Raw genomic sequence first — 23,418 nt, 5'->3', positions numbered from 1 at the left:
GTTAAACGATGTAGTTAGTTCTGTCTTACAGTTGCATTGCATAGATCTGACCGCCAAGGTTTGGTATCCGGAGAATTGAGTTCCTCACTGGGAAATCTCCGAGACCTCTCATGCGTGGCAGTTATTTTCCGAACACCCCCACTATCTTGAACATGTAGATGTAGATTCTTTCTCGTTCTTCTAAGCTTACTAATAATGTCAATGTACTATGTCTCGAGTTGGATTGATCTGATATCATTTCCAAGTTCAATGTTTTGTTTTCGTGACAGACTACAGCAAAGTGACGATGGCTTCAGCAACAAACACAACAACAAAGGATGAACAATCCATCCCAAACAACAGCGCTTTGCGTAGTTACTATGAATCATGGGATTCACGCATCGTGTACAAAGTAATCATGGGAGGGGCCCAGCATTTTGGATACTGGGACAAGGACACATACTGGCCGTTCCCTCTGACACCACAACTTCGGCGGTGAGTTACTAGTCTATGGAAAGACGTCACAATGCTAACCTTGGTGGCTCAGCATGGAGGAGAAACTACTTGAAATCATCAGTCTTCCGCAAGGTTCTCAGATCCTTGATGCAGGATGTGGTGTAGGCCATGTCACTCGCTACTTTGCACAGAATGGTATGCGCATGCTCGGAATTGATATCATCAACTGGGCGATAGATGATGCTCGCAACGTCGCCAAAGAAGCAAACCTCTCATCTACTCAGATGCGGATTGAGAAAATGGACTATCACGATCTGAGCTCCATTCAAGACTCTTCACTAGACGGTGTCTACACAATGCAATCCCTCAGCCACGCCTACGATCCCAAGCGTGCAATGGCGGAATTCTACCGCGTCACTCGTCCAGGAGGCCGCATAGCCATGGTCGAAGTAGAGCGCAAAACACCAAACACTCTCGATGACCCGAATGACCAGTTGACGCAGGTTATGAAGATGGTAAACGAGTACACTGTTATGCCTACCAATGAAGCAGCACACTTTGATTATTTCAAGTGTCTTCTTGAAGAAGCTGGATATATAAACATTGAGGTAAGAGATTGGCAGTCTAACATTATGCCTATCATCAGATTGTTCTATGTCCTTGTGGCAGTTCCGTATCATTTGCTTAGGTCGTTTGGGATCGAGAAGTGGTTTATTAATATGATTTGTGCTGCGAGTGCGTTTTTGGGGAGAGATAGATGGAGGTTTGTTGCCATTACTGCCACGAAACCTGGTGGGAGGGTTGAGAGTTTAAAGACAAAGTAGTCTCAGCTATGGACAGCGTATTTCAATGCATGAACTTTTACTCGGGTTTCTGCTCCCAGCTAGATAGTTGTGTCTGATCAAGCACTACTTTGTTTGGCTTCCTCCGTCTTGTTGCCACATTGTTTCTCCGATAGACAGATAATAATTAGTCAGTATTAAAGTTCTTTCAAACTAACACAGGAACGTTCAGAGAATCAGGGATTAATACAAAAAAGACAGAATTTCTACTATTACTGTGAGGCAAAGCAAACACAGTCATCTTTGCTGCCAGAGATCCATGAAATCCCTTACATGTATCCTGGATCCTGAACTTGGCGTAGGGTAGTCCGCGGAGAATTCGTGATATGCCCCACCACACTTCGGAATTCATTTTCTGACAACCGGAGAATTCAATAACAATCAATGAAGACGGGAAACCAAGATTTGATAATGGATCCAAGGCTTAGAACCAGGTTGTAGTGCCAGGCAGAATGGGACTCCCAGTATTAGGCCTTGACAGAATGCCAAATGCACATTGAAGCCCGCATACTCATGACACTCTGCTTGAAGTTGGATTGTACTCCATTCTCGCTTGCCTCGATAAGTCGAAAATATGAATAACTTTGAAATTGGCAGGCCAATCACTCTGTCATGTGGCTTAACACTACCAAATCGGTTGGTGAAGGCTTCCATGTCTGAGAACATCTCGACTACTCAGTCACTTCCCGACGACAAGATTAACAATGTATATCGGCAATGGGCCAGAGGTGGATGGGGTCTGATAATCACAGGTATACTCTGTATGCACCTTACTTCTATCACACTACTTACATCTATATATCAGGCAACGTTCAAGTTGATGATCGATATCTGGGAACTTCAACAGATCTGTCCCTCAACTCAGCTCTGAGCGATGAAGCAATCGTCAAATCTTGGTCCGTCTGGGCTCAAGCATGTAAGATCCAAGATACACCCACGATTATGCAACTCAACCACCCAGGTCGTCAATGCCCAATAGGTGCTGGGAAACACAGTCTTTTGACTAAGAATCTTGCCCCGAGTGCATTGGGCTTGGATATGGGTCGAGGTCTCTTGGCTAAATCGATCTCAAAAATCGCGTTTGGCGTACCGCGCGAGATAGATGCGCAGGAAATAAACCTGATCGTCGCCAAGTTTGCCCAGGCGGCTAGGTTAGCTGCCAACAGTGGTTTTGCGGGTGTCGAGATTCACGCTTCTCATGGATATTTGTTAGACCAGTTCCTATCTAAGCATACAAACTTGAGAACGGATGGTTATGGGGGTGATGCAGTTGGTAGGGCGAGATTGTTGACCGAAGTTGTTGCTGCGGTTCGTAACGTCTTACCTACTGGAAGCTGTATCGGAATTCTGGTCAGCGCGGTTGAAGAAAAGGATGAAGAACATCTCCAAGACCGTCTGAAGCAGCTGGATGCTATCGTCGGGGCTGGTGTTGATTATCTTCACATCAGCGGCGGTACATTTGAAAAGCCAGCAGTAAGGCCAAAAGTCAAGCAAGCCATACATATCATCTTACTGACAGATTATAGATGTTCCTGGGTTCAAGCTTGGGCAAAGTCGAAGAGAAGTCCGGAAGAATGCAGCCGTATTTCCAAACATTCTCCCGTCTACTTAAATCGCACTTCCCAAGTATGCCCATCATTGTCACAGGAGGTTTTCGCGACAGATCAAGTATCGAAAACGCCTTGGTGTCTGGAGATACAGATATGGTTGGTATTGCCAGACCAGCCGCTGTCAACCCGCATCTTGCCCAATCGACAATTCTCAATCAAGAGGTTGATGACAAAAGTGCCACTTTCCATCATCGCAAGGTTGAGGCGCCGTGGATTGTGAGACAGGTTGGGGTCACAGCTTTGAATGTGCATATGGATAATGTGAGCACCCCATAGAGATTCAAGGAGATGACGTGCTAATGTTGATGTAGGCCTGGTATCTGGGACACTTGACCAAGTTTTCTAACTTGACAGAATGATCGATACGTGCCTCAGGGTATCAGCAAGATTGACCCCTAGAAGCATGAGCGACAAAATTAGTAGGTCACTTATGCTCCTTAGACTATAGCTCTCACACTACTTATCTTCATACCCTAAGATTTAGGAGCCCATTTTCCTTGCTTTCTAATAGACAAAGAAAAGAGGTTTCGGTTTGGCTATAACTTGACATTTATTTATTCCGATTTGGATATAGTGCTGGAAATGGGTTTCAGTGTAACTGTAAATATTAATACATGAGAATCTTGTATTAGTACCATTTTTAACCCAAGGCCCCCCAGTCAATAGTGAGATGTTATAGGTTGCACCGGCTCACTTACCATCGAAACAGGATAAGACAAGTCTGTTATAATTACCACTTCATGCAGTTGAAAGGCTCCTAGACCTGCACATGTAATGAAGCTACTCATATTGACAGACACGACTCAGGCCATACTATTGCATCTAGCTATTCCTTTCCATCCTCAGCTCCAACAGGTTGACAGGATCGGAAGGTAGAACTTGACTACGGAAATTGTGGTAAAGAAGAGGTGCTGAAGGTGTATTGTCAAAGCTATATAAAGCCATCAATCAGACCTCATTTTCTACCTTCATCACTCTTACTCCTGGGGATACTAAATTTGATGGAACTACCGGTAGATGCGCCTCTCAAACTCCCCCAGATTGGCCACGTACGACTCTCAGACACAGTCTTGTATCGCTAAACCATCTGTTTGTCCCGAGGACGCTGACTTGGTCAATGGTGATTGTGTGCTGAGCAAACGACTTGGATGCCCCGATGGCACTGAATAGAGGGATGACATGTGTGTCTCTATCAAGGGCCCTTAGTGTGAGGGTAACCTCACCATGATTGAAGTGCACAGTCCTAACCATGATGATACACTCGAGGTATCAAAGATTGTCGATTGTATGCAACGCTTAGTCTAGTGACGGAGAATATTGCAACTATGATTCGGAGAAAGTAACCGTATCAACCCAGCCGTCAGAGCCTGTATCACAGGTAAAGGCAAAAATGAGTTGCAAGCCACCATCGTTTAGTTGGTCCTGAGTCCAGGTACAGGCGATTGAAATGTACTTCCATTGGTTCACAGTGGAAGCCAAATCGAATTGTTGTACTTCAACAGTTGTGTCTGCGGTATTGCAGGCCAAGGCTGCGTATGTACATCCGGTTCCAGGACGGACCCAGGCAGATAAAGAGTATGAGATGCCAGCCTCGATTGGTGCGTCCAGCGACTGGGAAATATAGGCTGTTTCTGAGCTCGTGAAGGACAAACGTGCAGAGTTTCTGCCGTCATGCTTGATGTTACCGTCGATGGAGAAGTCAGCCCAGATAGAAGTCAAATGATTCCATGGTTCCGTGGTATCTTTTTTGTCGTCGAATCCACCGTTGGTAAGGAAGGAAGTTACAATGGCAACTTCTGTGGTGGTAGTAGCGGCTTCCGCAGTTGTTGTACCCTCAGCAGTGGTGGAGATGTCGTCTGGGACGGTTGATGTATCGATACTGCTCTCAATGATGGAGGAGCTCAGGGCTGTTGTCGAGACAGCAGTAGGAGTAATGTCCTCTGGAATAACAGATGACTCAGTGCTGGTACCGGTATGGCTGACGGTAAGGGTTGTATCCTCGGCCAAAGAACCTCCAACAGTAGTTGAGACAGCGGTCTCAGCAGACGTTAATGTGATACCAACCGTGGTCGAGATGTCGGTTGTTTTGGAACTAGCCTTACATGGACTGGCTTGAACACCAGCCATAAAGGACGCTGCGATGAAAGCATTAACGAATGTCTTGGTGATCATCTTGAAAGCAATTATAACGAATGTGAGGGTAATGAACAGAATCTATGGCAATAACAAGCGAGGAAGCTACTTGTACTTGTATAGGTATGCTTATAAATTTGATCATTTCATAAATTACGAGGCCAGTGCACTACAGCCACTTCAGGTAGTCGCAGTATTACCATAGTCTAGAACTGCTTGAATGGGCCCTCAGCTGGAAGATGCCTATCATCAGAATCAATAGTCTTCAAGACTTGACCCTTTCGGGGAACACCCCAAGAGCTAATAGTGTGAATCAGATCATGTACCCAGGCTATCAACGCGTTATTAAATATGGACCATGTAAAGAAAAAGCAAAAAAAAGACAAAAAGGAGGTAACCCGTCAACATTGAAAGAAGAAGCATTGGCAGTCGATGTTGATCTGAGCCGTCTGTACTTGACAGTTAATTGTTGTCTCTAAGATCTGCTTGAACATGTCAAGGTACTCAGGAAGTGCCAAAACTGATAAAGACGAGCCAACACAGAAGAACAAACTCTCAATTATGACTGTATTTTTTGCAAGCCCTTGCAAACATATTATTAAACTACCGACTTTACTTACAAGCATCGTTTAGAAACCCAGGACCTTGTTAGCACTCTCCACCGCCTCTTTTTCGCCATCACTCCCCAAACCCTTTACCTCCAATCCCTCAAGACCAAACGCTCTCTTTCCCGCTCTGTTCAATACATCCTCCGTAGGCCGATCCACATGCCCCGACTCCCCCGCGCCGCCCGGAAAATCCGGACCCGGCGTGCCCCGTCTAAACGCCTCCCGCTGCCGAACCATGTACTCAGCATTCAATTCCGTAATAGGACACACGGGGATGTACAAGACACTCGAGTCTTTCTTTCCACCATGTACCTTGTCAACTGCGTGAATTGCTGTATTTGTCAGCCATCGAGTTACTGTGGGAATAAAACGAGGGAGAACTTACTGTCGCAGTGCCATGCCACGAAATCACCAGGTCGTATCTCAGGGACATGGACCATTGTCTTCTCCAGCTCCAAGTGAGGATGCAACTCATCCGTCAACTCTTGCCCTGTTCCTGGTGTCGCACCTTGCAACTCACTATCCATCTCCCCTCCCATAAACTCCCAGTTATCCACACCCAAAAAGTCACTTGCGCTCATATTCTTAACGCGGAAGAAGGGCCGGAGGAGAACATAAGCCATGGATAACTTCACCAGCGGATTCACCAGCAATGTCCCCTCTCTAGGCTTCGTGTGACTCATGCTCATCCAACCTTGCCACATCCTAAACATTGAGCACGCACCAAGCCCATCGTAGAGGTTATTCACAGCGTGTACTCGCCCGCTGGCATCCCAGGGATCGTACTGGTCCCATTTGCCAGCTAGTACAGCATCGTACACGCCTCCGCGGCCGTAGCCTTCTGCTTCCCATCGCTCTACGCTTCCGCCGTCGATGTGTGGACCGAGAGCGAATGAGGCATCGCCTGGTTGGCGAATACGGAGTCTGTCGGCGTAGCTGAAGGGCTGGGAGAGGGAGATAGGGGTGGCGGGGTTGGAGGAGTGCCAGAGGAGGGACATGAGACGTTGTTGGACGTGGAGGAAGTTGGGATGAGAGCGGGCTTTGAGTTGTGGAGCGGACCAGTAAAGTTCGTAGACTTGAGGATCGTGAGGAGGGAATGCTGTGTGTTGGTGTCAGTAACATGTGTTGTAAGTGGAAAGAAAGGCAATATACCTCTTGTAGAAGGGTTCTTGTGAACATAATCCTCAACTTCACCCTTCCAAGCCCTGGCTTCATCTTCAGGAACAACACCCTTGACAACAACAACACCTCTTTTTCGAATCTCTTCTTTCAGACCTTCAGCACTCCGTTCAAATTCATTGTACTTAATCTGCGGAATGACACTGGGTCCCTTGCTGGCAACAACATTGTTCTCCCTTCGAAGTTCACGCAGCAATGACTTCCAACTTTTCTCAATTTGTTCTTCTCGACCTCTTACAAGATCAAGTTTTCTCAAGCGGAAACGATCTGGAAGAGGTTCCCTTTGAGCACCGGAGAGAGAAGTGAATGCATCGGAGATGTCACCTTCTTTCTTGGCTGCAGCTGCAGCGACAGCCATGTGTCGCTTTAAACCTAGACTGACAGGACTAGAAGTCTTGCATCTCGCTAGTGAAGCGCGCAGCATTTTGAATAAAAAAAACTAAAAAGTAATAGAATTACAAGTAATAGAGAATGGAATGATGAGAATGAATTAAACTGCTGACCCCTCGTTGTAATGTCACATCTTACTTATACTCTTCGTCATGGAGGAGGGTGACCGCGGTCCTACCCCATTGGGAAATTCCGCTGACAGAGAGAGAAATGTTTAATTGATCACCCCAGCCTCGGAGAATTTCCAGGTTTTTTGCTCGCTACTAAGCTAGCTACTGTACGACATACTCTTGGCGCTGTACAGCATCTGTCACGAAGTAACCTTGGTTCTGCAGGTGCTTCAGTGATCAAGTCCACCTCGACTACTCCTGGTATATATTCTAGCTTAGTCCTTTGACTTTTAATTGTAAGTATGGTGAATATAGATTAGTACAGATTGTGTTTGACAATACCGACACTTTATGAGTGCAATCATCTCGAATTTGCTGACAACCTTAACCCCCGCCCGATCGTGATCGCTTCACCACCCCAGTTACTGGTCGTCACAATGCGACAACACCAACAGACTCACATACGGCAACACTGGCCGCCAATACTCAATCATTTACTCCGACTCAAATGAACAGAGACATCAGTCGAAGTAGCAAATAAATACCCAAGTCAATTCCCCTCAAATGAATGCTTCCATTCCCATTCACGCCCCTTATAGCAAGTTAAATACAAGGAAGAATACCTTACCCATATCGGTATTTTATACAAGGTACATATATAAACAAACAACTCCCAAACACTAAGACAAGAAAAAAAGAAGAAAAGAAAGAAAAAAACACCCTGGCTCCATCTATGGTTAATTCCTCTCTTTTTTTGTTCATGGCTTCAATTCCATCACCTAGTCCCCCAACTCCTACGCTTATGTTGCTTTTCCTATCAATCAATATCCCCCAAAGCTCTCTTCATCCGTTCCTTCAAGTCCCTGTTCTCCATCTCCAGTCCACCTAATCTTTGCCTCGCTGCGTGCCGATCCTGGTTTCGTCCTTCTCGCTCCATCTTGAGTTTGTACTCCATGTCGCGGAGGCGGAAGAGCCATCTATTGTCGTTGGCGCCGCCGTTGCTATTCTCTTCGTTGAGTGCTGTCATATCCCGTAGACCAAGACCGCCGGCCGAAGAGCCTGGTAACGCCGTCGTCGTGTGTGCTCTTGTCATGGTCGAGGAACGTGATTTGGAACGGCTGTTGCGTTGTTCGCCTGGGCCGCGAGGTACAGAGGGTGATGGTGAATGGGGGACGAGAGCGTCGGTACTTTCTCTCGACGAATGTGCTGCGCGCGCTCGCACGTCGTTAGCCGTGCGTAGAGTCGCATTTTCAACCTTGAGTTGGCGATACGCCTCTTCCAGGCGGTTGTAACGAGAATCGTGACTTAATGACCCAGAAGAGATGGAGTTTCTAACCATCGTTTCCAATCGATCCAACTTCTTGGTCCGCACTTCAAGATTGCTCTCCAAAGTCTGATACTCACGGTGCAGGTCTCGTTCCACAGACTTAATGCGGGTCTCGAAAGATGCAACCATGTTCTCAATGGACTTGACAGCAGCCAGTAGATTCTTGGTGAAACTAGGTAGTCGATTGGCAATGACCTCAACCGACGGCAGGACCTGGCGGTCGATAAGTGAGTTACCGTGAACCCATTCTCTGCCACACAAATGACTAAGCTTGTGCCACAGTTGCAGCAATAGCTCGTTGCGCTCCTGCAATTGATCGCGGGCTGTTTGTTCAAGCACAGCAATCCTCCTGCGGTCCTGACTCTTGTTGGTCTCCAGCTCCGCAATACGAAGATCCTGGCTACTCGCAGTGCGGGTAAGGTGCTGGTGTGATTTTTGGAACGTGTCGTACTGCGACTTGGTGTTTCGGTGGGCGATGCGCTCCTTTTCGAGTAACTCGGAAAGTTTGCGGCTCTCCAGAGCGTGCGACTCAAGTAGAGAGTCGCGCTGCTTGATGATGCGATCCTTCTCAACCAGCGCTGCTTTGCTGGCGTCGAGGTCACGAATTGTGTTCTCAAGCTCACGTTGTAGCTTAGCAATAGACTGCACAGTATTAGCAAACATTCCTCTCCAACCACAAAACAACATACCTTGAGAAGCGAAGATCGGGTACCGTTGAGATCACCCAGAGCTTCACGAAGGTTATTCTCCAGCTCCATTAGCCTCTCCTTCCACTCTGTCGCCTCAACCTCCCTAGATGTCAGTTGCTTACGCAGACGACGGGCCTCGTCCTTGGCCGCCGACGCCTCTCTGTTGAGCTCATTGACGAACTGCTGCACCTCTTCCTTCTCTTGATCTGCCACAATCTCGCGTTGGTGTCGCTCTTGCTGGAGACGGTTCTCCAATTCCTTGACTCGTTCCTTTTCATCGTGAATGCTCTGCTCGGCGCTGGCAACGGCAGCCTCAAGGTCTCCGATTCGAATCTTGTCTGTCTCCTGCTCTTCCCGTAAGAATGCAATCTCTCCCTGAGAGGATTCCTGCTGCACAGAGAGTCGTTGGTTCTTATCGTTGGCTTCCATAAGCTTCTGCTCCAGATCCTCGAGCTCCTTGTTAGATGAGTCCAATTCCTGCTCGAGTTGCTGGATTCGTCGTAGCTTATTCTCTTGGTCGTCTTCAAGTCGTATCAAGGCCTCGCTCATCTTGCGCATCTCTTCCTGCAAGGCGTCAAAGTTTTCTGAGCGGTCTTGAAGATCAGCTTGTACTCGCTGCATCTCTTCGGCTTGTTGATCGGCCTCTGCTTCCAACGCATCAATCTCTTCCTGGGCCTCCTTCCTTAGTGACTCGAACTCGTTCTCCATCTCACTTTGTTCACGGAGAGCCTCGTCGCGTTCAGATTGTAGGGCAACTAGGTCGTTCATGGCATTGTTGAGATCCTCCTGGAGTGTAAGCGCCGTATCTTCAGCTTGGCGTTTGCCTTCCACCGCTGTTTCAAAGTCCTCCATGCAAATCTCAAGCTCGCGCTGCAACTCTTGATTCTGCAGCTTGACCTCGCTGATCTTGTCGCGCATCTCTGCCATTCTATTCTCGAGCTCCTCTCGCTCGACATCCTCATCAATCTGTGTCTGTGTCTTGAAACTTCCGCGTGACTGAGGTCTGTCGCGACCGCCGACCTGCGAAGCCGATCGCTCAAGGAGACTATCAATGGTTGAGGGAGCCGGCCGGCCTCGTCGCTGAGCCATCTTGAGATCCTCAATCTCCTGGTAGAGGCGCTCCTTCTCGCGGTTCCTCGACGTCAGCATGGATGTCTGCGCACCAACCTCACGTCTGAGTTCGGCGTTCTCATGGCGGAGTTGCTCGCTCTCTCTGCGGAGTTCATCAACCAGTGTAGTAGCCTGGCTGAAGTTGCCGTTTGAGCTTTCCATATCACCGGAGAGACCAGAAATAGGTCGTCCCGGTGACATGTTGCCGTCCCGGTGCTTCTTAGTGATGTTGTAGATATTTGTGGTGTGGTGCATGCCTCCCTGTCCGCCAGACAAGTCCTGCTTCAGCTTAAACACCTCCTCTCGAAGCCTCTTGTTTTCGTCGTCGGCCTGTTCTCTGCGGGCGGTCTCTTGTTCGAGAAGATCCTTCCAAACATCGGCCTCTTCTTGTCGATCCATGTTCTCACTGTTCCTTTCGCCCATCGATCTCACAATATCCGTAAACTTGCGCCTCTCGTTCTCCTTGATCAAGCTTTCCGACCGTAGCCGCTCAATCTCGGTAGCGTATTCTTCAACCCGTTCGCGTAGGAAAACAAGCTCTTCCTCCCGTTCTTGGGCTTCCTCTTCTCCCCGGGCGGTTTGATCTGTTGATGATGTACCACTGTGCGCCGTGCTTGGTCGTTCCCCTTCATCCCTGACTTGCTTTTCCAACTCTTTGACCCTTCTTCGTAGAACCTTATTGTCTCGTTGGAGCACTGCAAGACCAGTCTTGAGGTCAACATTTTCCGAGATCATTTCTTTAATACCCTCTTCCGATAGCTTGTCAAGGCGATCGCTCAAGAACATAACTTTGAGTTTGAGATCGAAGTTCTCCTTTGACAGCCTTTCGATTGTGCTGCTCTGCTCCTTCAAGGTCAAGTTCCTACCAGACCGAGCTGTATTCACCGAGGCGCCCATAGAAATTGAAGGAGGTTTTTGAGGAGTCTCCAGGCCGCCCTTGAACTTGTACTCCTTAGCTAAAGATTCCGGCACCTGGACGTTCCTAACATGTCGTGCGATGACGGTATCTGTGGGTGCTGTGGTAAACCCTTCCTTAGAGGGTCTTGGTGTTGAGAGTACATCTTCTGTTCGCCGTCGTTGGGGACTTTCAACTTCAGGTAAGGGCTCGAGTTGCGGTAGCGAATTATCGGTATAGTCCTCAGCGCCAAAGGCTGACCCAACGCTGCCCATGCTTCCTATACTGATAGACCGTAACATCGGGTTGCTTGGGTTCCGTAGCATGCCCATGGCTGGAACTGCGCCTCCGGATTGGAGAGCGTAATCAGCGCCAAGGCCAACGGTCATGTCACTGCCTTCGTGGGATTCGGGATTAGTCGCGAATGAAGATGTCGACGATCGCTGACTTCCAAAACGACTGCGCAAATACTTAGGTCGGCGGCTTCGTGAGGATTGTCCAGAAGTGTTTCCAATATCAGCCTGCTCGGATTGCGAATGTATTGTCGATATGGAGGCGTCGTTATCGCCAGCACTAGACACTTGCGAGCTCTCCTGTTCGATGTCCTGATTCTCGGTATCGTCATATGTTGCGCTTTGGTCCTGTGTTCGCTGGCTTGCCATGCTAACAGCACGCGATATAGTCCTCCTAGTGGCCGCAGCGGTCGGTGAAGAAGAAAAGTTTTCGAATCCAGAAGTGTTTGCAGACGAGGTCGTCACATCGTGGTCATCTTCGTATTCTTGCTCTGGTTGCTGCTGCGGTTGCTGTCGCTGCTGAATTGGCTGAGGAGCAGGCTTTTTCGTAGGCGAGTCGAACTGGAAGGTGTCGTCGATGCCTCCCTGCTGGTTCGTGTGAGCGGTGGGAATAGGCGATAATGCGGGCAGAAAGCTAGACTCCACGTCTCCCAAGTGGCGCCTAACGTCCTCCTCGGTTAATGAATCGTCGTGGGCACGGGTCAGATCGACAGAGATAGGGTCAAAGTAGCTGTTGTCAGGGGCTGAACGTCCGGGACGGTGCAGCAAAGACTCCTGATGGGTTTTAGGGGGGTTATTGTTGGAGCTTTTCCGGTTCAAGGATTTTGCATGTGTATCGTCAATGTTTATAGCAATATCGTGGGGAGATGGCGCTGCGATAGAGTCGGCTTGGTCTTGTTCTTCTTCTTGGGCTTGCAAAGTATCACCGATGGTGTCGTCTGTTATGTCTGATGTCTCAGCGCCCTCGGGGTAGTCATCTCTGTGTGAGACGCGATGGGCCGTCTGTGGACGCGAGCCGTCGTTACTATTGTTGGTTTGGATTGGGGTCAAAGGCGGGCTGCTGTGGCCTAGGCCTAAGCTGTGGTCTTGCTCATCGTTGGCCATGATGCATTGCGGCGACCGCGGATGCGTGCGATGCGATGCGATGCGATGCGATGCGTGGCTGTCTGTGGTTGGCGATGTCAAAGAAATACAGTGGATGTCAACCCATGGAAGGGAGGGAAATGGAAATAGAAATGGAAATGGCCGGGTCCCCTGCTGGCCTAGACTAGGCTCTACTATGAATGTTATCCAGGTTGTTTGGGCGTCACCTCTCACTAAAAGCAAAACCTGACAGGACCCGACTGCACTAAATTGGTATCGGGCGCTGGACACCGTTGAATGGTTGGTCGGATTCGCCAATAAGATGTCCTCGTTCAATCTCGAAGGCTGTTTAGCGGCAGAGGGGAAATAGCGGGGCTTCCTCGTGGCTGACTTGAGTTTGGCTAATTCAAGGCTGGTTGCTGGGGACGACCGTGTTTGCTAGCAAAGAGCAAGTTGGGTCTATGATTCGAATATCATCGAATATCACAATTGAGTTTGAGTAAGTAATGTCTATTCTTTTCAAAGAATTGAACATCAAACTACAATAATTCTTGTGGAGGCTAAAGGTTTCAGGTTGATAGCGTCAGCATGAACTGCTAAAACATTCTACGAACCGGTTCTACAACATGAGACGTACCAGTATGAGATCCGGGGTAGGTTCTCCAGTTGAGAAGAGATCCAGTATTCGTAAACGAGTAAATGCATCATTCTCAGGTGCAAGGTACATCGCGGTACTTTTGTGGATTTACTCCAAGAGCTTATCGCTGTCGCTCCAACTCCAACACTAACTCATTCACATGCTAATAAACACAACGTCACTCATCAGGCTCATCGATTATGTGGATCAATAATTATGTCATATTAATTCATACTGGCTCTATCGCTTTTGAGAGCATCCATCCATTTATCTCATTAGAATATTTCTCTCTTTAGTTGGAGATCTTGGGGTCGACCTTGTTGCTGCAACATCATTGTTAGCCATGGATCTTTTGTAGGTTTAAGCCACTAGCTCGTGCATCACTTACCCAGTCTTCTTCTCGTAGGCGTTGCGGGCAAAGTCAGTGGCCTTCTCTTGGTTGTCTTTAGAGATGTTGAAGCCAGCCTTGTCGTTGAGGGCGGAGAAAGCTGGTCAAGTCAGTACATTGATCGAAATACTATTGTAAGTCGAAGAGAGTATCATACCCTTGTCGCCGTAGTCCTGGCTCTGGGCGCCGCCGGCATTGTTGTTGGAAGCACCACCCTCCTTGTTACCACCCATAGCGTTCTTGACGAAATCCATTGTGAAGTTTTGTTGTAAAAGGTAAAGAGAAGAGGGTTTGGTTTGTAGTGTAGTGTAGTGTAGAGTTGATGATGTAGATGTTGATGATGAATAGCAATTTAGAGCAGCAGCATTCGTCCTTCTTATACCTTTCAACAACCGATCTAAGAATAGTGCAAACCTACCAACTTGGACCAAGATCGTTCAGAAATGGTGGAATAATCCGCAGATCCCCTCGATTTCCTGCCAACCTTCTTTCGTCATCCCACTCTACAGGGGCACAACCTACGTCACTCTGGACCCTGAACTACCAGATACCAACTCTTCCTACCATCTTGCTCTACCGACCGGCACGTCAATCCCGGGAATCTCGGCAGACCCGGTCTCTGGGCTTTCATCATGCACGTTTCAGCATTTCAACTTTACAGCTTTTGTTACTTTTATTCTTGGTTTCTTGGCCAGAAAGCTTTGATGATTATCACCATGATACAATAGCTCCACTTGAAGCTTAGGTGGAGAACAAAGACTTGTCGGTTCTAGACCTTGACCATGGAAGCTGAAATACAGAAGCTAGCGACACCGCCGTGCTAAGGGAGCTGAATTAACTGCGCTTGCAGGGACAGTCTTACGGCTAGAGAAAATGTCGCAGCTTATGGTTCAAAGGCTAAACAAGAACAAGAAAGGTTCAATGCAACGCAAGGTCTCGGCCCGTGATCGAGGAAGCTCAACAGCTATGAGGGAGCCAACTCGACAACAATGCAGTTTCTTATCATACCGAGGCAGAGCATCAAGTGAGCAAGACAGTATATCATCATGAGTGCAAGGGCAAGTAAAGTGATCGGGTTTATCTGACATAAATAGTAACTCTATATTATAGGTAGTCATCGAATCCTGTCTATGCAGTCCAATTATGCAAATCATGCCCGTACATGCACTCTTGTTTGGTTCAATCATTAACAACTCCGTCCAAATGCAAACCCTGTCCTCTCATATTAAACCGTTCAACTCCTTGGCTCAATAGCCATGCATCGTTATTTCGTTATAAAAAAGCAGACGTTCAGTTAATGTGTACAAGTCGTGCTGAAATCCGAGCCTCCCCCGTGATACCAAGGTTCTCAACCCTTACAGTTAATGACCCCGACATCACCAAGGCTCAGGCTCCAGATTAGAGTCAAAAGAAACGAAATAATATAAGTAACTCATGCCGGCTTATGAGTTGACAAACACTTGGTAGGCCATAATCATGACCCAGATGAAGAAGACGGTTCCCGTTAGAGCCATGGCAAAGACAAGCTGCCAAGATTGACCTGCGCCTGTTAGTAGGAATCGTCTAAACAATAGAGTAGTAAAAACATACAGATGTTTCGCTGCTGTAGCCATGCCATTGTAGCTTCGCTCGTGCCCTTGGGATTCTGTCCGAAAACTTGTACATCGCAAACACTCTGAATAGACCCATCAGGTCCAAACAGCTGTATCGCAACCACGACAAGTCCAACAAGCCACAGGATAAAGAACATGAAGCCGCCAACCATGACTATAGCAGGAAGTAATCGTCGCTGGCTGATGAGCCAGAAGATACCGAGGATAAAGAGGATTGAGAGGGAGCCGACGGTGATAAAGTAGGGGAAGTACCTGCAATCTGTTAGCACTTGACCATCGAGGGATGACTGTTAGATGGTCGCACCATGGAATGCCGAGTTCGAGTTGACTTTGAACCTGGATAAATGTCGCAAAAACGCCAATGATGCTCGTCGACGCCAGGAGAATCACAAAGATCCAAAAGTTAAGCTGCAGAGGCGGCCAGTTGTACGTTCGTACATGGGTAGAAGGTGGAGGACCGTCGTAGGTCATCGAAGTTCTGGTATGGCTTGTTCCAGTCCATCCCGTTGTTCCAGTCATTCCAGTCGTTCCGGTCCATCCTGTTGTCCCGGTCAAACCGGTAAGTGTTGATTTGGCGACCATGATTGCAGATTTGATGTCCCAGGTATGCAGACGTGAATTGGCAATTCGATCTTTTTCTTTCGGCAATCGAGAATTCGACCGAGATCCAACAGTCGTCCCCTTGGTCGCTTATCGGACGCGTTATTTGCAACGCTCCTTTCTTGCGTTGACTCTTCAAAAGACTACCACGTCGCCAGCAGTCCCGCCGATCGCGGCACGTATTAATCGCCCTGTCAGTTCGAAGTGGCTTGCAGAAAAGGACGTTCGGAATGGGATGCTTCAGAAAGCGGATTCTGCGTCGATGCCTCACGATTCTTTTTGTCGATTGGAGAGTGGTTTTTCGCGTCGTGTTTAGTGGAAGATCCGGGGGTGGAGATTCTCCTGCGTTGGCCAGGTACACTGCCAGAAGATGTGACGTCGGGTGTCGAATACGCCAAGAGGAATTGATTCGAGTCTTTTTGTACTGCCGATGAGGGAGCGATGTTATATTAGATTGGCTTATGTGCCAGATATTGATTGTCAAATTATGTCGTTAATCAATGACGGTGGACGATTTTGAGTCTTGGCCACAGCAACGTCTTGTCCAACGTTGGCGTTGAGAGATAAATGTGGAAAAAGCAAAGAAGAGATAAATTGAAAAAGGACAAAAGTCAACAGACAAGGTATATTCTGACGCCAGAGAGTTCATCCAATCGACGAGCCCATGTGAAATTACTTCCAATGCTTTTTTGGTGAGGCTTTCGTGAGGAGGTTGGGTGCGTGGCTGGGAACACGACACAACAGGGGGCCGGTGACACTGTAATAGCTTCTGAATGGATACACGTCAAAAATGTAACGGATCCAGCCCAGCCTTCGAGATGGCTTCTTTATGATTGATCGATCAGAGGATCGAAATCAATCTGCACTCATCAAGAGATCATGGGTATTCATTGTCTTTGGGTACCTACCGAAATGACTTATTGGATTGGGCTTCACATGAAACAAGCAACTCCCGAGGAAAGAAGGCGTTCATTTCGAGAGTGATCTCGCAGTCCGCTTATATATAGATGTATGGTAAATACCGGCCCAATCAATCATTCATTCAACTCAAGGATATCATCAATCTTCCGCCCTTAAATACAGATAGACTCCACATCAATGCATTTGTCCCAATCATCATGCCTTTTTCCAGAATCGCAAAAGAAAACACTGCCCCATATGTTTATAGAAGGGTCTCACCCAGCGCGCATCGCACAAGTGAACATCCAGCGTGGATTGTGTTCTGTTCGGCTTGCTTGGTATCAGCCAGGTGAGGGTTCACCTCAACCAGGTCAATAGCAACAAGGTTACCCGTCTCGTGCACACTCTCGCAGATAAAGTCGCCTTCACGGAGAGTAAGACCGCCTCTAACGGGTGTACCGGTGCTGGGAGCCCACATGGGGTCAAGGGCGTCGACGTCGAAGGACAGATGGATGGGGGTGTCGCTGCCGATGTGGGCGAGGGCCATCTCGACGACACGGCCAATACCGTGACTGTAAATTAAAAGTCAGTAAACATCATGAACAGAAGCGCAGAAATACATACCGGTCGACGTCATGCATGCTGAAAGCCTTGATGCCGTGCTCACGGAGAATCTTCTTCTCGCCTATGTCGACGGATCGAAGACCAATGTACACCAGCTTCTTAACGCTCAGACGCATATCATCCTCGAGCCAGCCAAAGTACTCCTCCTTTTCCTCTTTGGCTAGACCAGTCAAAAAAGCAACAGGCATACCATGGATGTTACCACTGTCACTGCTCTCAGGTGTGTTGATGTCGGCGTGCGCATCAACCCAGATAACAGCGATCTCACGGTTCAGGCGCTCCCGGGTAGCCTTGGCAGTTCCGGCGATAGTGCCAATGGCAATGCTGTGATCACCGCCAAGGGTGAGAGTCATGCGTCCCTCGCGTGAGTGCTCATAGGTGTGCGAAGCGATCTTGCGAGTCACCGCAGATGCGTGGCGGGCCTTCTTCATACCGCGGTAGTCAGGGTCTGACTCGGGGATCAGATCCTCAAACTGCTGGACGCTCTCGTCACCAAAGAGCTTGTAGCCGAGCTCATCCCGGATCTCAGTGAGAAGACCGGACTGGATCAGAGCAGCGGGGCCAATGTCGACACCTGCTTTGGGCTGACCGCCTGAGAAACCGACGGCAACAACGCCGACCTCATCGGGCTTGGAGAGGAAGCGGCTGTTGACAAGACCAGTGTTCATTTTGGCGGTTTGGTGTAAGTGGAAGTGAAGCGGCGGAATGTGGGGGAGTAAGAGATGACGTAGAGTCACGATAAGAGATAAGAGAACGGAGAGTAGGTAAAGAAGAGAAGAGATTGATAAAAGATGAAGAGAAAAAGGGAAAAAGATGAAAGGAAATTTTGAGAGAAACAAGCCTCCATTTTGTATTTGGCCGTTAATGGCACTGGCCGTTCATCTTTCTCGGCGTCTTTTGACCTTCTCGATAGGCTGCAATCGGCCGGTCCCCGTACCTGAGAGCGGAATACGATGGATAAGGTACAGTAATAGCGTCGGCTTTTCGGTTGCAAGCGGGCGGGGGTTTCTCTTACATACAAAATACCTACCAAAGTCAAACTTAACTCGACTACTACCGTATCAATAAGAGAGGTCCATGTCATGAGTTGCTCTCTTTGTCAACAACAGCTTGTAGACGGAGCCATGGTGGTCATCAGACAACCCAGTCACTTGACAAAAGTAGTTTAGATTCAACACCCTTCGGTTGGCTGTCAACCACCAAGAGATAGCGCGGTCCCGCTGATCTGGGTCCTGGGGTTTTCTGTTACGCATCAATTTGCCCTATTTTGCTTTCCCTCTCACCAAAATGCCAGCCCCAAACGGCAGCTCAGCTCGTTTCCCCCTCCACTTATGGTCAAGTGCCGGCTGTCAACCGTCCTATGTTTTTTGCCATGTGAAGTTGTGCAGAACATCACTACTAATAAAACAATATATCTTGCCCTCTTTCGTGCACAAACCTCAACGCCCGCCATCTTGCAAAAAGCGTGGGATGACCGTCTCAAACCGCAGATAACCCTCTTTTCATCTTAGGTAATGTTAGGTAATGGCAAACAGCCATCACTCTCTCCGACTCTTGTCCATGGTCATGCTCATGGGTGACGACGGCACTCCTTACCCCTAAGTTACTAGCTGTGTTTTCCTCGCTGGATCCTCGGAGCCAACGGGCATAAGAGTCGCGGGTCTGCCTTCCCCTAAGTTACTAGCTGTCGCTGCAACCTACCCCTAAGTTACTAGCTTTATATATTGGCAACCCGCCTATGTTCAGGTTTCTGGGTCTTTTTGTGAAAAGTGTCCCACGCTGTGACGCCCGCAGCGAAAAAGCCAGCTTTTCTGTTATCTTTTGTTTCTATTGTTTTACCAAATATGAATTCAGTTGGGCCGAGATGACCCGTCGAGATGGATCAGCACGAAACCTACATTCCTCACCGAATATTTTCGCCGACAGGCATTCCCTTGTGACAACTCTTGGAATCTTCCAAAACAACTCATTGCGTACTATGTATGGATAACTACCTTTCTACTCACTGGCCGGTTTATTTCCTGTGAGCTGGGGGAAAGCTCCGGAGCCGCAACTCTGAACCCCGCCAGTGCTATTCTCTCAGAAGCTATCAAGAAAGAGGGCTTCGAATGACCACTCGCACAATTTTCTCGTTTTCTACAAATTAACAAACATGTAGCGAGTGAATCTTAAGATTGGGGTCATGAAATAAACAGGCGCATAGGCTTGGCAGTACAGGCATGACCTCCAGTCTGACAAAACACGGATCTTGAGACGGATAAGGCAGGTCACAAAGACATTGTATTTATGGCAATTGTTGGCGAAACTGACAGCTCGTTTTGTTGCACAAAAATGTGAAAAGAAAATTGACAATTTGGGCCATGTCATAAGCGGATGGTTGCAATTGTTGATATTGGGGTAGGACAAGCTTCGAGGTCATGAGAGCAAGTCTTCGCAACGTTTTCCTATACCCGTTTTGTTCAACGACGAATCGAGTAGTTATACGTTGGTTTATCAGATCATGCCAGAAAAGTCACACTCGATCTGTCAAACCACTCACATCTCGAGTTTCCTTAACCCGACCTATCTCCACAGCATTCCGGTTGTCTCCTCTAGAGCATTGGAGCCATGATCAACGTCTCAGTTGACAGTACAGTGTTCAAATGTCAGCTGACTGCAATACCAGAGCACCTCGTATTGAGATCTAAACGTAATCGCGCCGCGGATTAGATCTCGCCTCTGTTTCGGAACGGCTAAACGGTCGGGTTCTCCACTGCAAAAGCTTATCATGTTAAACCCTGAGAGTGTTCGAGACCTTGAGAAGATCATTTTTCGTTGAGGAATGGTCTGGATTGCGAGACAAATGTTGACAAACGTCAATAGTACTTGCTTTGTTTGTTTCTTGTCCCACCATCGACGAGGATGTCAAACTGTTAGTTTCCATGTCACAACAAATGTGAGTCGTGCAAGGATCGATGGTCTATCCATGTCTCCTGTAGATATCTGTTGATAGATCAGGGTTGTTACGGATAGGGAGGGTACTTTGCTTTGAACTCAATGCCTAGGTAGTGAAGCATGTCATTCAGATTGTGCCTAATAACCATTACAAACATACCACTGCGGGAATTAAATTAAATGTGAACTGCCGTCTGTTGTTTGCATTTCCAACCAGGGAAAGGCTTGCAAACAGTCGCTATGTTAATTAAATGCAATATCCACCACTGCGAAGATCTCATTCAACATCCATGATTTCATAATTGTTGAAGACAGGACGGGCTAGGCCTAGCAGCCACACCACTCAGGCAATTACCCCTTTAGAATCAAGTATTGAATCTGCGCCGCCGGGAACAGGAGGAGAGTACATCTGTCAAGTTATTTATGGCTCACGACTAAATCTATTCGAGACAAGAGAAATGATCCTCCCGTCTTGGCCAGAGATTGAAACAATTTGTGTGTATTTTAGAGTAGACGTTTGAAGATATAATTACTAGAGTTTGAAGTTGACCTGACTGATGCTAGTAGATGATGGACTATGCTGTACCTTGCATGGGGCAGGATACGTCGTTTGTGGGACAGAGGGTTGGATTGCGGATTCGATAATTACCCGTGGATTCGACCTAACGGAGACCCTACTTATAGAGTAGGCAGTAAAATTCTAGGATAAGGGTAAAATTCTAAGATAGCTAAATAGGTATAAATAAGTATAAAAGATTAATATTTTTATTTAGTCTTTATTACCTTTAGTCTAAATTAAATAGAGATTATTAAAATAATAGTATTAAATTAATTTAAAGCTATATCTAAAAGTATTTTATTATATAATATATATTTCTTACTATATTATAGCTAAAAGTTAATATAATTATTAAAGAATTATTAGATTTACTTTCTTTAATATAAGGTCTTATAACTTATTTACTTAGCCTTTTTCTTAATAAGGAAAATACTAATAATATAATTTACTATATATTTTATAGGTAAAGTATATTTATAATTCTATAATATATAGAGAAGAAATTCTTTTTAAATTTAATAAGCAGAAAAAAGAAAGAAAAAAGATTAGGCTTTTTTTATATAAGATTAATTACTTTAATAATTTCCTTATTAAAATTAAAGTTATTTAATTCTCTTATAATAAGGTTTTTAAATAATCTATTTTCTTATATATTATTAAGTTTAAATTTAATTTTATTACTTAAAGGAAGTATAAGTATATTTTATAATAGGCTATAATAAATACTAGTAGCTATTATATTATAAAGGCACTTATAGAAATACTATTAAGTAGAGAAACTATTTATATTATAGTAAAATCTATTCTTAGGTATTATAAATAAAGCTTTTTATAATATTAAAATAATAGTAATAATATTATCCTATATATCTTTATTCTTTTACTCTTTTTATTACTTAAAGCTAATATAAATTAGCTTCTTATTATTATTAATATTATATTTATATTACTTCTTTTACTTAATTTTTAAGTAATTATCCTTTTCTTTCTATAGTTATCTCTAAGTATAATATTACTAGTAAAGCTTTTTTATTTACTCTTTTTATATTATAATAATAATTTACTTTTCTATTTACTATATTATTATACTATTTATATAGAGGCTAATAAAATAAACTCTTCTTTTATATATCTTTTAACTATTTATAGTAAAAATATAGTTAAGGTAGTTCTTAATATAACTTTTAGTAAAGGAATTTAATATTATTATTTTATTAAGAATATTATTAATAATACTATATACCTTATAAGTAGGTAAGTTAAATTATTTATAATAGTTATACTTAATATAATAAGAAATCTCCTAAGTATCTTAGAATTATAATTCTTAAGGAAATAAAGATTAGATTATAAAGAAGGCTTAAGAAAAGATAGACTTCTACTTTTCCTTTAGCTTTTATATAACTTTTATACTATTAAAAAGAAATATTTTACTTTTCTTAAACTTATTAATAATATTATACTTTATAAAGCTTTTATTAATAATCTTCTATAAATAAGTAATAAAATTTAAGCGCTTAAAGTTTAAAAATCCCTTATAGATATACTTATAAAGTGCCTTTTAATATATAAGCTTAAGAAGCTAAAAGACTTTTATATTAAGTAGCTATATAAAATATATTAAATAAGGCAGAAATATAAAGATCTTAATATTAAAGTATAAATAATATTTTATAAATTCTAAGGAAATCTTACTTATAAAGCTATTAATAATAAGAAGTTATTAAATCTTTTCCTTTTTAGGCTACTTAAAGTAAGGCCTTTCTTAAATAAAATTAGAATTATTAATATCTTTTATAAACTTATTATAGCTATATTAATTAATAAAGTTTATACTAAGAGCTTTTACCTTTATTATTACTAAGAAAAAATATAGATTAAAATAATAAATCTAATCTATTAAGATTTCTATATTAAAAAAGCTAGTCTTAGAGTATATAAAGTAAATATTCTTATTTAAATTATTAATATCCTATCTTTTTATTAGCTATAATTTAAAGATTATAAATAGAGAGATAGTATCTATTAAGTACTATTAGAATAAACTATAAAATTAAGAGAATATTTATATCCTTTAATATTTATAGCCTTAATTATTATAGCTAACTTATAATTTAAAAAAGTAATAATCTTATATTTTATATTATATTTTTTCTTTATAATAACTACCTTAAGCTACTTATATATAATACCTATTTATATACTATATTTATTAGTATTTAAGATTTAAAATAACTTAATATTTCTTCTCTATATAATATTAGTAAGGTTAATATAGAAATCTTTAATTTCTTAAACTTTATATACTTTAAATTCTACTCTTTTATAATTAAATACCTATATTAACTTTTTCTTCTATAGCTATAGATTATCCTTAAAAAAGTATTTATATTATTCTTCTTTAACTAAGTATAATAAAGGAGTTTATAATACCCTTAACTTATTTATAGCTACTTTAA

At 44.7% G+C, this 23,418-nt stretch overlaps 8 protein-coding genes across 8 annotated transcripts; 2 read left to right on the top strand and 6 right to left on the bottom strand.

The window, feature by feature from the left end:
• Positions 1 to 286: 286 nt before the first annotated feature.
• Positions 287 to 1,192, top strand: FPOAC1_009720 (uncharacterized protein; the record flags this gene model as incomplete). The annotated part of the gene is made up of 3 exons (XM_044854141.1): positions 287 to 474; positions 527 to 1,043; positions 1,187 to 1,192. The coding sequence occupies 3 exons, from the start codon at positions 287 to 289 to the stop codon at positions 1,190 to 1,192; spliced, it is 711 nt and encodes a 236-aa protein (XP_044706811.1).
• A 737-nt stretch (positions 1,193 to 1,929) lies between these two features.
• On the top strand, positions 1,930 to 3,286 carry FPOAC1_009719 (uncharacterized protein; the record flags this gene model as incomplete). The annotated part of the gene is made up of 4 exons (XM_044854140.1): positions 1,930 to 2,029; positions 2,083 to 2,750; positions 2,804 to 3,112; positions 3,242 to 3,286. 4 exons carry the CDS (start codon positions 1,930 to 1,932, stop codon positions 3,284 to 3,286), a joined length of 1,122 nt encoding a protein of 373 aa, XP_044706810.1.
• Positions 3,287 to 4,210: 924 nt separating this feature from the next.
• FPOAC1_009718 (uncharacterized protein) lies at positions 4,211 to 5,059 on the bottom strand (the record flags this gene model as incomplete). Its single annotated transcript, XM_044854139.1, has 1 exon — positions 4,211 to 5,059. One exon carries the CDS (start codon positions 5,057 to 5,059, stop codon positions 4,211 to 4,213), a length of 849 nt encoding a protein of 282 aa, XP_044706809.1.
• Positions 5,060 to 5,649: 590 nt separating this feature from the next.
• On the bottom strand, positions 5,650 to 7,231 carry FPOAC1_009717 (uncharacterized protein; the record flags this gene model as incomplete). Its single annotated transcript, XM_044854138.1, has 3 exons — positions 5,650 to 5,960; positions 6,014 to 6,727; positions 6,781 to 7,231. 3 exons carry the CDS (start codon positions 7,229 to 7,231, stop codon positions 5,650 to 5,652), a joined length of 1,476 nt encoding a protein of 491 aa, XP_044706808.1.
• An 893-nt stretch (positions 7,232 to 8,124) lies between these two features.
• Positions 8,125 to 12,725, bottom strand: FPOAC1_009716 (uncharacterized protein; the record flags this gene model as incomplete). Its single annotated transcript, XM_044854137.1, has 2 exons — positions 8,125 to 9,276; positions 9,324 to 12,725. 2 exons carry the CDS (start codon positions 12,723 to 12,725, stop codon positions 8,125 to 8,127), a joined length of 4,554 nt encoding a protein of 1,517 aa, XP_044706807.1.
• Positions 12,726 to 13,633: 908 nt separating this feature from the next.
• Positions 13,634 to 13,983, bottom strand: FPOAC1_009715 (uncharacterized protein; the record flags this gene model as incomplete). Its single annotated transcript, XM_044854136.1, has 3 exons — positions 13,634 to 13,664; positions 13,730 to 13,829; positions 13,887 to 13,983. 3 exons carry the CDS (start codon positions 13,981 to 13,983, stop codon positions 13,634 to 13,636), a joined length of 228 nt encoding a protein of 75 aa, XP_044706806.1.
• Positions 13,984 to 15,171: 1,188 nt separating this feature from the next.
• Positions 15,172 to 15,924, bottom strand: FPOAC1_009714 (uncharacterized protein; the record flags this gene model as incomplete). The annotated part of the gene is made up of 3 exons (XM_044854135.1): positions 15,172 to 15,269; positions 15,320 to 15,594; positions 15,647 to 15,924. 3 exons carry the CDS (start codon positions 15,922 to 15,924, stop codon positions 15,172 to 15,174), a joined length of 651 nt encoding a protein of 216 aa, XP_044706805.1.
• Positions 15,925 to 17,104: 1,180 nt separating this feature from the next.
• On the bottom strand, positions 17,105 to 18,134 carry AGA1 (A-agglutinin attachment subunit precursor; the record flags this gene model as incomplete). The annotated part of the gene is made up of 2 exons (XM_044854134.1): positions 17,105 to 17,414; positions 17,467 to 18,134. 2 exons carry the CDS (start codon positions 18,132 to 18,134, stop codon positions 17,105 to 17,107), a joined length of 978 nt encoding a protein of 325 aa, XP_044706804.1.
• Between the last annotated feature and the right edge of the window lie 5,284 nt (positions 18,135 to 23,418).

The sequence above is a fragment of the Fusarium poae genome, chromosome 3 (genome assembly GCF_019609905.1).
Source record: "Fusarium poae strain DAOMC 252244 chromosome 3, whole genome shotgun sequence".
NCBI classification, from domain to species: domain Eukaryota; kingdom Fungi; phylum Ascomycota; class Sordariomycetes; order Hypocreales; family Nectriaceae; genus Fusarium; species Fusarium poae.
This window is presented reverse-complemented; position numbering and strand designations above follow the sequence as displayed.